Source organism: Theropithecus gelada, chromosome 8, assembly GCF_003255815.1.
Source record: "Theropithecus gelada isolate Dixy chromosome 8, Tgel_1.0, whole genome shotgun sequence".
Classification (NCBI taxonomy): Eukaryota; Metazoa; Chordata; class Mammalia; order Primates; family Cercopithecidae; genus Theropithecus; species Theropithecus gelada.
Genome location: NC_037676.1, coordinates 127,005,399 through 127,018,937, shown reverse-complemented (window position 1 = coordinate 127,018,937; position 13,539 = coordinate 127,005,399). Strand labels below are relative to the sequence as shown.

At 48.7% G+C, this 13,539-nt stretch overlaps 1 protein-coding gene across 13 annotated transcripts in view; it reads left to right on the top strand.

Moving 5' to 3' along the window:
- Positions 1 to 285: 285 nt before the first annotated feature.
- Positions 286 to 13,539, top strand: part of MTSS1 (MTSS1, I-BAR domain containing) — a 184,218-nt gene continuing 170,964 nt past the window's right edge. For 5 of the 13 annotated variants that reach the window (XM_025394937.1, XM_025394935.1, XM_025394928.1 and 2 more), the window contains exon 1: positions 320 to 900. In XM_025394937.1, the coding sequence (XP_025250722.1) occupies positions 829 to 900 (72 nt within the window). In that variant the 5' untranslated portion in view covers positions 320 to 828. Of the gene's footprint in view, positions 901 to 13,539 lie in introns of all 13 variants that reach the window. The other 8 variants (XM_025394936.1, XM_025394927.1, XM_025394932.1 and 5 more) reach the window with 3 other exon arrangements.

The window sequence follows — 13,539 nt, the reverse complement described above, 5'->3', positions numbered from 1 at the left end:
CCGCGCGCTCGCAGCCATTGTAGGGTGGGCGCTCGCCAGGCAGGGTGCCGACACGCCCTCTCCGCGCTGCGACGGGCGGCCGGGGGAGGAGAGGGTGCGCGGTGCGCACCGGAGGGAGAGGCTCCGGCCCAGCGCCTCCTGCCCGCCGGCAGACCAGCAGGCTCCTCTTTGCGGCGAGTGCCCCACGCGCCTCTCGGGCGCGCGCTCCCAGCCCCGCCCGCGTTCGGCGGCCGCACAGCCACGAGAGCGCGCCCCCGCGCGGCGGACGCACGGCCGCGAGCGCGCGTGCGCCCCTCCGAACGTCCGCGGGAGCCCAGCCAGAGCGAGCGCCGGGGGCCGGGCGCGCAGGAGTGAAAAGGAGGCGGCGGCCGCAGCTGCGAGCAACAGATCCGGACGCCGCGAGCAGACCCGCTCTGGTGTTGGGCGGTTTTTTCTTAATTGCAGAAAAATTTATTAAATTGGAAAATCTTGAGTTTTTCAATGGCGCTGGCCCCGGGTCAGCGGGCGGTTTTCTCTGCATCAAGATGGGCTTTGCCGTTTCCGTAGTGGGCACCAGTGGTGGCCTGATTGTCAGTCTTCTCCCGGCATTTTTAAGGCCAGGAGCCGAGCGCTGCATGTAGGCGAATACCCTACAGAGCGGTTTGGTTTTAAAATTACTGTTGTTATTATTTTGGGCAGAGAACAGTCGGGTTGGTGTACACCGGCCTCGCTGCAGAAGAAGCTGCGAATCCGAGGTGGGTGAAATTCCTCCCGGGGTGAGCGAGCCCCGGCCCCGCGCGCAGTCCAGCGGCCCCGCGTGTGTGCCCTCGCCCTGCCGGCGCCGGGAAAATGGAGGCTGTGATTGAGAAGGAATGCAGCGCGCTCGGAGGCCTCTTCCAGACCATCATCAGCGACATGAAGGTAGGACGCCGGGGGTGCGGCTGCGGAGCCGGCCGCCGGCTCTGACCTCGCCGCCGCGCTTCGCCTCCACCCCGGGCCGGCCGCCCGGCCCTTCCCTGCGCCGTGGCCGCCGGCCACCTGCGGGAGCTCCCGGCTCTGGTGTCACCTGCTCACCCGGGGTGCTGCTCCAGGCTCTGCTGGGTCACTAGGCGGGCGGCTTCTCTGGGGGGTGTCTGCTGTCCCACGCCATCTCCCCGCTCATTGTCCCAGGGGGCGGCACCATTTCTTTCCCTCGGGGGCTCAGGGCACTGGGTCCAAGTTTTCCCATTGTCTGTCCCTGAACTGAATGTCTGGGACCCGCGGGGGCTGGATGCCCGGGCGGACACCTGATTCCCCCGGGCACGGGGTGGGGGCGCCTGGCGCGGTGGTGGGGAGGGAGTGAGGGCTCTGCCTGCGCGCAGGAAGGAGTCCCCTAGCCTAGCAGACTGAGAGGGAAAGCCAGTCCCTCCTCGGCTGTCAGGTCTACTTGGAGTGGGGGATCTGAGCAAATTAGTTATTAATTGGGCTGTTCCGAAGCTGGTAAAGCTATGCGCGCCCTCTCTCAGCCCTCCCGCGGGGCGCGGGCCGAAGTTCCCGGGCAGCCTTGCAGGGGCCCCACCTTCCCCCAGCTGAACCTGAAGGCAAGATTGGGGCCCCCGAAATAACTGTATCCCGCCCTCCCAGACCCAAACGGACACACACTCTAGGTTTTCTCTTGGAAGGGTTGTGAAGATGGTGTGTGTGTGCGCGCGTGCATGTGTGTGCGCGCGCACGTGTGGGGGCGGGGAACAACACCCTAGCTTTTTCCTGCAAAGGGTGGGACTGGGCATAACCTGATCCTCGGAGGTGGATTTTCTGGTGCCTAGAGATAGACCAGGGCCCCGTGTTATTCATCCAGAGGAAATAAAACCAGCCGCGCGAGCTGGCTGGAGGTGGGAATTGGGGGCGGTGGGGGAAATTATTTTTTTAATGTGTATTTAGGGAGCTTCTCTTTGGCTCTGGCCCAGCCCCAGTTTGCCTCAACAGATCCCGATCCGGGGAGGTGGTGTTTAATTAAAAGCCCGCTTCCAAAACGAGTGGGCAGGTTTGGAAAGCTGTGCACCGAGTGGGTGTGGACAGCCCCTCTTCAGCCGCTGCCTGGGCGCCTGGAGGAGCTTTTGTCTGATGAAGTGTAAGGTTTAGAGAGGCTCCGAGCCTCGGAGATGGTCTTTGGGAAGGAATGCTCAGCTGTCATGGCCTGCTTCCACCTTTCAGAACCAACTGCCACCTCACCCAGGGTGAACTTTACTAAGGTGCCTCTGTCCTGGTCTTGTGCGTTTTGAAATCTTTCTACAGATCTCGTGCCTTTTGTCACAAATTGTCCTTAGCATAGCATAATCTGCAGCCAGACTCTGCTTGCCCAGGAATGCTTATAATCCAGGCCCTTGGAATTAGATGGATTATTCCCTGTTGAAAGACAGCCCCTTTCATTCTGTTGCCCCCAGTGCACGCTGAATTATTGAAGTGGTCTTTTGAGACAGAGATGGGTCCTCCCTCCTTGGGCTCTGGCCTTAATTTTAAACTTAAATTCTACACATCCTAGAGTCAAACAGGATTTGGTTTGAGGCACACATGGTGTATTCTGATCTTGTGGGGAGGAATTTGAAATAGGTTGGTAAAGCCACCTGTGTTTTTTTGAGGAGATAAATGGATGTTTCCCACCCCTCAGCAGCAACAAGGAACCCAGTGATCTGACAGATCTGTCCACTGCAGTCCTGGAGTGATCACACCTGGAGTTTTTTCTCTCTTTGTTCTTTAATCCAGAATCCAGGCTCGGTTCTTCCCATTCACTGGTTTGAATCAAAAGCCCTTCGGAAGGTGACCTGCCCAAAGGGTGGGCTGTCCTGCTTTCCACCTGCCATCCTGTGGCTGTGTGGCAGTATGCCCTGGCTGGGGCCTCACGGGTGCCAAGGTGGTGTTTTTTCCCTTGCCTGGTTCCAGTTAAAAATAAAGACATCTTCTTTAATGCCCAGTCACGGCGGAATCTAGAGTTTGTGTATCCTGACTTCTTTCCCTTTGAGTTTAGTAGGTTTGTTCAGTATCCTGTGGGAAATCATTTATTTTGAAGTTTTTTTTTTTAGTTCGTTTTGTTTTGGCAGTAAAATTTTAAAAGCAAGGTGGAGTGGAAGACTAAAACATGCCTTGGGTTCTGCAGAGTTTTAGACTTTCGGAGATTCGAGAGATAAGGAGAAAGAGGGAGTGTCTGATTTCCTAGATTGTTTATGCATAAGACAATTCGGAATATTTTCTTGGACTTTGCTTCTTAAAAGACTTCATCGTGGATTAGATGCCGATGACATTTTAAATGGAAATTTAAAATTTTTAAATTTGAACAAATCTGATAAGCAGTATGTAGTGTGCAGATGCATGAAGTCACCAGCAACAAAAGTCAGTTTTTAATATTTGAAATCAACTGACTTTGTAATGACCTCTTTTTCTTTTCTTTAAACTCCCATAATGGGTTTATAATGCCATTGGTCTCTTTTCTGTTTGCTCTGAGGGAAAAGCGTAAATGTCGGAAACCCACTTGGAATGCCATCTTGATAAAAATTTTTAGGTTATTTTCTCAGAAGTGATGTTGGCCTGGGTGAGAAAAGGATAAGGAAAATGGTTTTATTAGTAGCATTTGATTCTTCAAAATGTACAGCAGCACAGGAAGGGAGTCAATTTCCTCTTTGGAGAAAGAAAAAAAAAACAGTTAAAAAAGGGAATAATTTCAAGGCCTGGCACCCTCTATCTTCTGAAACCAGAGAACCTCAAGACATGGAAAAAAGCAAGAGAGAGAGGATTCTTTGTGCTTTCTTCTAAAGATACTTCGTCTGAGTCCTTGGCTGGCTGTCAGGGCATGGGTTTTCTCCTTTTCAAGGGGTAAGGCATGGAAGAAATCCTGACTCTTTCTCTACTGGGGAACAGCACCATGTAAAGCAAGCAGCAGCTAGTAAATAAGGTATCGATTCCTTGACGAGAGGAAACCTGGTGGTTTGTTTCCCGTTTATTCTACCCTGCTGTGGTGGTGGTCACTAATGAACGGTGTTGTGCAGAATCACCTACTGGCTGCCTTTCCTCTCATCCATGCAAATTAGTAAATCACTGACCAAATTGGCTGGTGTGAGTTGGTTCCAGAGGAAAGGGGAGACAATTATTCACGTGGCTGGAGGGAAGGACCCACAGCTGGTTTGTCCAGGGAATAGTAGTCTGGAAGTGACTATTGACTGCCTTCTGATGTGTGGACAATCTTGACTGCATCAAGGAGGTCCTGGAATCTTTTTGGAGTTTCTATCCGAGCCCTGGGAAGGGAGGGCGCCATGTCTCAAACAGCAGCTTTGTGCCTTTGCTTTTGAGTCATTGAACCAGCATCGATTTTGGTGATGTCTGGGGAGTTTTTAAGACCAGGAGACTTTGCTGGCCAAAATTGAGGACAGCTCACTCTGCGGGTGTCTTTCTTCTTTTAATAATTAACTTGGTTAAAAAAAACAAAGTTGGTTGTCTGAAATCAAATATTTTCTTCACCCTTGTTGCTCAAGAATCAGCATGTCGAGAGCTGAACTGGGCCTGCTGCGGGTAGAACTTTGTACGAGGTTAGGAGTACATAATGTGACTGGGGCAAGAAAATCCTAACCACACCTGATTCTTCCACCCCATGTGTCACTTTAGACAGGGGTGTCCTGTTACCAGCACCTGTGCTGAGCAGAATAGAGGCCTTGTTCAGTTCCTCCCCACTGCCCCCCACCTGTGTTTGCCATCACTATCCTCTCTCCTAAGTTCTGCCTAAAATGAGAACTGCTAAAGGGACTTCTTGAATTCCATGGAAATCTCTTTGTGGTTTGAAGCCACGTCGTGATATTTTCCCTCCCATATCATAAGATGGAGAATGTGGCTAGTGGGTCCAACACTGGATATTGATTTCAGGGTAGTTTTTTTCCCCCTCACTGCTTTGTTTTGGGGTTCCCATCAGAAGAGAGGTACACTTCCTTGCTGTTTATGAAGGGCGATTGTGTGGAATGCCTTTTGCTTGGCTCTGCCCTAGGAGAGCTCCTTGTCCTGTGGGCTGTAAACAGATAATGCGAATCCAATATGGTGGCCGTGAAGGAAGGGCTGTGGTTCAGCCTAGAGAAGAGCATCAGTCTCTGCAGGAGTTCCCTTGGAGGCCTCAAAAAAAGAGTTTTCTCCAGGACAGTACTGAAAACCCAGCCAAGGCCTCAGCCAGGTGCTCTGAGGGAGGTGGGCCGCTCTCTGTAAATGGTGACAGCCACACAAAGGCAGGACAAGCAGAGCACTTGTAAAGGACAGATGGGCCCCATGTTGGCTTTTCTCTTAGCAAATGGTTGTATTTGGCCAGGATTTTACAGCTTCCTCATTTCGGGCCCATGGGAGAAGAAGGTGAAGTAAACATGTCATAAAATCGACAGCAGGAACTGCCTGGGATGGGTACCCAGAGATTTTGGACCTCTTCTATATAGATTCATCTTTTTGGTTTTTTGGGTGCCAATCTTGTTGTTTGGAAATCGTTTCTGGCCTGGTTTGGGTGTTTCTTTGTGAAAACCCCTTCCTATTTAGTTTTTGTGAAAACCCTTTACTATTGAGTCAAATTTTTTGGAACTTCTAGCTTGATGCTGTGAACCTTTATGTTCTGAAATTCCGCAGTTTGTAATGCTCCAAATCAAGAGAGGTCATTCCTAGGTCCTAGTTTGCATAGAAGGTAAGCCGAGTTTGGATTTTGCCTGGTTCAGCCATCGCCCAGTTCTTACTAGAGTAACATGTACTCATTCCTTAGTATTTATGGAGCATCAGTGGTGTTTCAGGCACCAAACGTGGCATAATGATTTCAGCGAGTAAACACGTAGGATTTCCCATTAAATTTGCATTTCAGGCAGACTAAAAAATCGTTCACTGTTTAAGTATGTTCCCTGCCTGCTGTGTGTTCTCAGTTGCTGACCTCTAGCCCTTTGAACTCTTCTTTTGCACCTCAGTCACAGGGAAAAGGAAAAAAGCTAAAATGATGTCTGTCGATTTGGCTAGCTCACTTAAGGCTGTTAAAATGCTTGGAGGGTGAAAAGGATGAAACTATTGATTCATTAGATGCTTTATCTCCAATTTTCATCTCGGCTTTTTCCATCTTTGCAGGCATGGGCGGCGATAGCTGGCAAGATTCCTTCTCTAGTGAGACCATTTAGATGTTCGAATTGAGTACGGACAAATGAGGTCATTTTGAGTTCCCCATTACTTCTTGGAACTGCCTTCAGGACACTTACCCCCAAAACCCACACCTCTGCAAAAACAAAAAAATACCTCACCCCAAACCAAACCAAAGCCAAAGGACAGATTTAGCTGCCTAGGACGTCAGACAAGAATTTTTGGGGGCCGTTTAAAGGGAACTAACTGATGCCGTGAGCAGTTTAACTCAGATTTGGAGATAGCACTGCTGATATGGCCTTTTTTAGTAGCAAACAGGAGAGGCAAACGGAGTTAAGGAGTAAATTAATTGACTGAGCATTAAGGAAGCCCATTGTCATGATTGCTGAGGTTCTCCCTTGAATTAGCAATAGACTGCAGGTTTCATCTGAGTATGAGCCACCAAGGCAAATCAGAAACAACCAACCAACCAAAAACTTAAAAGTAGCAATTCCCAGCACAGAATCCACTCCAGAGCAGCCCCTGTCTCAGCACCTGGAAGGCCTAGGCTTGGGGCTCTCTCATCTCGCCTGCTTCCTCATTTGGTTGGAGGTGACAGTGTTTTTACCTGCTGAGCAAATGTGAGGGTTTGGGTTGTTTAAGATTTTCTGGGAGCTGGGCATGGTGGCTCACCTGTAATCCCAGCACTTTGTGGTACTGAGGTGGCAGGATTGCTTAGGGCCGGGAGTTCGAGACCAGTCTGGGGAACAGTGAGACCCTGTCTCTACAAAAAATTAAAATAAAATGAAAAAATAAAAGATGCTGTGGGGTGCCACTGGGCACATAGTAGGTGCTCAGTATTCACTGCATGCGGTGAGCGGGGGCAGGAAGGGACTTGGTGGGAACCTACTGTGTGCTGTGCCTTGTGTTAAGAACTTGATGCGCATGATTTCATGTCATCCTCACATCCACCCCACTTAACAGATGAGAACAGTAAGGCTTGGAGGGATTCAGTAACTTATCTAAGGCCATGGGGAGGTGGAACTGGTAGTCAGACCTTAGCCTGTTTGACCCTAACATTGGAGTTCTTTAGAGAATGCTTAAGGCAGGCAGGGGGGTGTGGATTTAGTCCTAGCAAACAGCCCTTTACTTGCCTGAGTCCCATGGGAGGCTCAAGGAAGGAATCAAGGACTCATCTCTGTGTCTCTAGCACAGAGCCCGCCCGGAGGTGTGAGCCTGCACTGAGATGCCTCCAGGTGTGTTGTGGGGTGGGCAGCTCCAGTTCGGCTGTCACCTTTGTGGAAGTTGTTTCATTTATGACATGTCCACACATTGTGGCTTCCTTCCCTCTCCCACTTACCAACTTCTCCGTTGGACAACTTGGCATCCTCTGTTGCTCATCGTTCTCCCCCCATGAGCACAGGGCAGAGAAGCTTTTGGGCCAGGCTCAGGCATGTCACCCTCGATGCCTGGACTTGTCCCCTCATGAGGCCCATGGAGTCTTCTGGTGACTGGCCATAGGTCTGGGGAGTCCCTAGGTCCCTGAGGCTAGGTGACTCTGAAAGCCTGGCAACCACCTCCCAGTCTCATAATCAGACGAATTAACTAAGTTCACCCAAAGTTCAGGTGACTCCTGAAACAGTACTCCTTTACCTTGAACTCTTGTTGTGTCCAGCCCCGGACCTCTCTTGTTAAAGAGCTTTCCGTGTTTAATCGTGTCCTGGTGGCCCTCCCGTTTGAGTTGAGTCGAGTCGGTAGGGCCCTTGCATGTCTGTGTTTGGAGAAGTGGATGGGCTCATCAACAAAACTCCTTCCTGTGCTGCCTCTTGGCGTATCTGGCCTTGGTCATAGGTTCTAAGTGGTTTTTCTTTTTCTGTCTAGTATAAGTGGGTGAAAAAAAAATCAATTGAGTTGAGTGCCTTTTGAACTGTGTGTCTTTTTATTTGCTTGCTTTCTCTCAAAGCAGTACAAAGTTTCAGCTCACTCAGCACCAGCAGCTTCCTGGGCATGGAGGTGGGCAGCAGGTTTAGCCTGGGTTTCCTCTGCTGCCTGCCATGTGACGGGGGCTCCGAGGGCCGCGGGAGTGGGTCTCACCAGAAGATGAGGTTCTAGGCAGGTGTACCTCATTTGGCAGCATGCGTGTGGTTATGGAGCAAGGTCCATTGGGTTCCCTGGGAGCTTGGAGATGCTGCTGCCTGGGCCAGGGCTCTGATTAGTGCCCTGGGGTACATTCACGACATTAAGATTTTGAAAAGCACCCCAGGTAATTCTAGTGATGGCCAATGTTGAGAATCACCAAGCTGTGTAAGTCTTCCCTCAAAGCCTTTTCTGGTCGGGTGAGGTGCCTCACATCTGTAATCCCATCACTCTGGGAGGCTGAGGTGGGTGGATCACCTGAGGTCAGGAGTTTGAGACCAGCCTGGCCACCATGGCAAAACCCTGTCTCTGCAAAAAATACAAAAATTAGCCGGGCGTGATCACGCACGCCTATAGTCCCAGCTACTCAGTAGGCTGAAGCAGGAGAATTGCTTGAACCCAGAAGGTAGAGGTTGCAGTGAGCCAAGATCACGCCACTGGACTCCAGCCTGGGTGACAGAGTGAGACTCAGTCTTAAAAAAAAAAAAAAAAAAAAAAAAAAAAAAAGCCTTAATCTTACCCAAATCTGAATATAGAAGTACCTTTAGATAGTTGCACACCAATGTGAATATACTTAGCACTACTGAATTGTGATGCTTAAAGATGGTCAAGATGGTACAATTTATGTGTATTTTACCACAATTAAAAATAAAAATTAAGCTGGGTGCGGTGGCTCACTCCTGTAATCCCAGAACTTTGGGAGGCCAAGGTGGGCAGATCACGAGGTCAAAAGATCAAGACCATCCTGACCAACATGGTGAAATCCTGTCTCTACTAAAAACGCAAAAGTCAGCTGGGCATGATGGTGCACGCCTGTAGTCCCAGCTACTCGGGAGGCTGTGGCAGAAGAATCAGTTGAGCCTGGGAGGTGGAGGTTGCAGTGAGCTGAGATCACGCCACTGCACTCCAGCCTGGTGACAGAACGAGACTCTGTCTCAAAAAATAAAAAATAAAAAAAATTAAAAAACCTTAGAGTTAAATGTTAAAGTAAATAAACTGAAACATAAAAATAAACCACAAAGGATCTTTAGACTACTTTGCTGTGATTTATTGATTCTGTCCGATGTGATTTTTTTGCGATGATGGAAATTGTCAAATACATGAGCCACTAGCCACGTGTGACTATTGAGTACATGAAGTGCGGCTAGTGCAATCAAGGAATTAACTTTATTTTTAGTCACTTTTCATTTGTTTAAACTTAAATAGCCATATATGGCTAGTGGCTACCGTACTGAACAGTTGCAGATCTATAACATACCGTCTAGATAATTATAGTGTGCCTGCTTTGCAACACAGCTGTCTGACTATCTTCTACCTTCTGCTGGCTACCACACTGCCCCTAAACCCCTCCGTAGAAATTCTGGAGCTAGAGTTGACCTTGAAATTAAAGGAATCTGATTCAAATCCCGTGGGCAAGTTATCTAATCTCTCTGAGCCTTGGTTTCCTCTTCCGTAAAATGGGTCTAATGAACCTGAAAGAGCTGTTGGAGGATTCTGAAATGAAACATTGCTTGTGAAGGTTTTCACACATTGCCTGGCGAACGTACACTCAAATGTTAGAAGCGGTAACTATTGTGTCTTGTAGATTTGGGAATGAGGTATTTTGAAGTCTTAAAATCAGTGGAGTAATTATCTCCACCACTTCTTAGGACAGACACTGCCCCACTCTAAATACGGAGCTGTATTTAGAGCTTGCAGTGAAGTTGCAGGAAATGGAGAAGTTTGAGTTTTTTTCTTGCTAAGTAAATCGCCCCCGAGTTCATTATGAAGGTCAACTGGCCCAGCAGGACCTATTTGCATTCTCTATTTGCAAACCCTACTGTTTGTTTATCAGGGAAGGAGAGGGTGGGGTACCTGGCTAGGACATTTGTCACTCAGATACATTGAGGCCCGGGGGAGGGAAGTTGCTTTATTAGGGTCATCGTTTCCCATCTCCGTCCTTTGAGTTTCCTCCTTTTTCTGGGGCAACCACCAGAAGTGGCCATCCCGCACCTCTAGTCTGCCCTATAGCAGCAGCTTCCCAAGTCTTGGCCGCATCTGGGTTCTTCCTGTGGGCTGAATGTGGCAGTCCTGCCTTAACCTTTTGTGTGAGTGGCCCCAGCTGAGTGGCCCGCTGTGTGTCCAGCGCTCCCCAGCTCGGACTCCAGGCTTCCTTGAACACAGCCTGTGCTCCTCCCTCTTGCTGTTTGTCCTGTCCTGTCTCTGTCATTGCTGCCTATTGAAATCTTTCTCATCCTTCAAGGCCCCATCAGTGACCTTATTCTCTGGTGCCTCCTTTTCCCTCAAAGCTGGGTAACCCTAAAGCCATTTTGTACATTCTGTGAGACATTCTACCTAGTATTGATTGTATCCTACCTTAAAAAGTGGTTGTGCTTGGGCCTTGAAGTCTGGCTCTGGCACTTCCTAGCTCTATTGCTTTGAGCAAGTTACTCAAGTTTACTGAGCCTTGATTTTCTTACCTGTAAAATGGGAGAAGAGGTGAATAATCTTTCCCTCTTAAAGTTGTTGAGTATTAAATAAAGTAAAAGTCGAGGGCTTGGCATGAAATAAGTGCTAAATAAATGCTCGTATCTATTTGAGCTACCCTAGTAGTTCCTGGCAGAGCCTCCTGCTGCTGGTGGCACTCAGATGTTTCAAAGAATAGAAGCAACCTATGTCTTCACTTTGATAGTGCAGTAGACGCAAGTGCAGTGCTTTTCAACATTCAACATGTAAGTAATTTGAGAGAACACAGTACATGTATTCGTCTAATACGGTGGCAATACCTACTGTGTGCTGAGGCTGCCGGGGGGGTGGAGGAACACCTGTGGACAGTATAGACACAGTCATTGCCCTGAAGTGCTCAGTCTAGGAGAGAGGCAGGCAGGTAATTAGAGTTCAGCATAATCTGCACCACCATAGAGATCAGCCTAAGATTGTGTGGGGGCCCTGGGGAGGGCCTCTGATTCCCATTTAGGGTGGGAGTACAGAGTCCAGGAAGGCTTTTGATCTGGGTGACACCCTCGCTCAGAACTGAGTTTTATTTTGGTTGTTTAAAAAGCATTTATATGCAAACCAGGCACTATGCTAAGTGCTTGACACAAACTTACTTAATCTTCCAACCACCCCGCAAGGTAGTCTTAGTAACTGTTATAATTCCCATTTTACAGATGGGGAAACTGAGGTGCTGAGCGGTTAAGCCATTTGCCCATGTCATACAGCTAGTGAGAGGCACAGCTGGGAGTTAGTTGGCAGTCTAGCTCCGGGGTGTGTGCGCCTCTCCACCAGACTGGTCTCTCGCTTTTACAGCCTAGCAGTTTCGATTCTGTAAGAGGTGTATTTCATTCATCTCCTTGTTTACTCTATTTGTACCGTTAGGACTCAGAATGAGACAGATAAAACACACAAAAATCTAGACTCGCCTCTGAGCTTCTTCCAGAAGTTCAAGGGGTCTCCCTCTAATTAGGAGGAATATGCCCTGGCCATGGACATGAAGTTGTTGGGCTGGGCCAGTGCAGTTTTTGGAGCAGCTGGGCTGTGAGACCAAAGTGTGCAGTAGGATTGTCCAAGGTGGCAGCCACACGACACATGTTTGTTTTGCTGGAGAAGCCCCTCTGTCAAGGGTCGCCCCGGTAACCGCTCTGCATCCCGAGTGATTGAGTGCAGAGGAGGAAGCGGGCAGATATTTGCAGTAGGAGGCTGGAAGAGCTCGGGGATTAGTTCCCAGGGAGACCTCCCTTCTGAGGCTGGACTCCTCCTGCAGCCGAGCACGCAGCCATTAAGGAAGTCTTTGAGTTTGGTTTAATGGCCCCTCTTTGTTTTGAAGTGGCTGTTTACTGAACCTTCAAAGCCGGCTCCGCAGCAGGATGTGATCGAGGGCCTGAATAATTGGATGAGGCACCCCAATAGGAAGCAGGGAGCGGGGAGCAGAGCCAGGAGTAGCTGACAGCCAAGCCCTCTGTCTGAGCCTCCGCTGGAGGGACTGAGGTCGTCCTGCAAACAGAAGTTGACCTGAAGCAGGGGTCCCCTGGAACCTGGCCTCTTTGATGTTGTGCTGGCCTTAATTAGGAACACCCTAATTAAGTCACTGAGGAGGAAGCTTTTTTCTAAAAAAAAAAAATTAGCAAATGTTTTGAGAGCATTTCATGAGGGATTTACTTCTCAAAGATTATGTAAGTAATGTATTAATGAAAGAAGAACTAGGAACTTCAGTTAAGTAAAAAATAAGTCACCCGCAAGCGCTTGATAAGAAAGTGGGTTATGTTCACATTCACAAGAGCTCGCACATTTTCAGCAAAGGGTCAGGGAGCCCCAACACTGTGTTAGAAACTTCTTTCTTCACTTAGTGGCCTGGTGTCCTTGCTTTTCTGTGTGTGTCGTTGTGAGCAGTGTCAGTGTTAATGGCTGTATGGTGTTGCACTGCTTTGTATGTCTCTAATTAATTCATTTGGTCAAAACATATTTGAGAAGTTACTAGTACCAGGTTCTGAGTGCTGGGAGATAGCAGCAAACACAATGGACACAAATCCCTGCCCTCCTGGAACTTACATTCTAGTGGAGTGAGGTGCAGGTGAAGCAGACACACGGAATAAGTCAATTCTCTTGTATAGTAGAAGGATTATATGCAGTGGGGAAAAAGCACTGTTGCTGTTTTTATTTTTTATTTTTATTTTTATATATGTTTTTTGAGATGGAGTCTTGCTCTGTCCCCCAGGCCGGAGTGTGCAGTGGCGCAATCTTGGCTCCCTGCAACCTCTGCCTCCCAGGTTCAAGTGATTCTCCTGCCTCAGCCTCCCGAGTAGCTAGGACTATAGGCATGCACCACCACACCTGGCTAATTTTCTTTTGTATTTTTAGTGAAGATGGGATTTCACCATGTTGGCCAGGCTGGTCTTGAACTCCTGATCTCAAGTGATCTGCCCGCCTTGGCCTCCCAAAGTGCTGAGATTACAGGTGTGAGCCACCGCACCCAGCCTGTTGCTGTTTTTAAGTAGAGTGGTTAGGGAGGGCCTCGCAGAGAAGGTGACATTAGAGCAACAACTTAAGAACTGTGAAGATGTGGGCAGGGGGTGGGGGCGGTGTTCAGGGAATGGGAAGAGAGCATGCGCAGAAGCCCTGAGGTAGAAGCCAGTACCTCCCGCATTTGTGTTTAGGGTGCCTCCAGTTTTTTTTTTTTTTTTTTTTTTTTTTTTTTTTTACTAATTATAGGTAACCCTACAACAAGTACATCCTTGTGACTAGACATTGATTTACATCAGTGATTTCCCCTGAAGGACTTTTTATTCTTGGTCAAAATGTGTGTTTTTTTCAAGACTTTTGAAACCCATTACCCAAAGCCTACCAAAAAGCATGTGT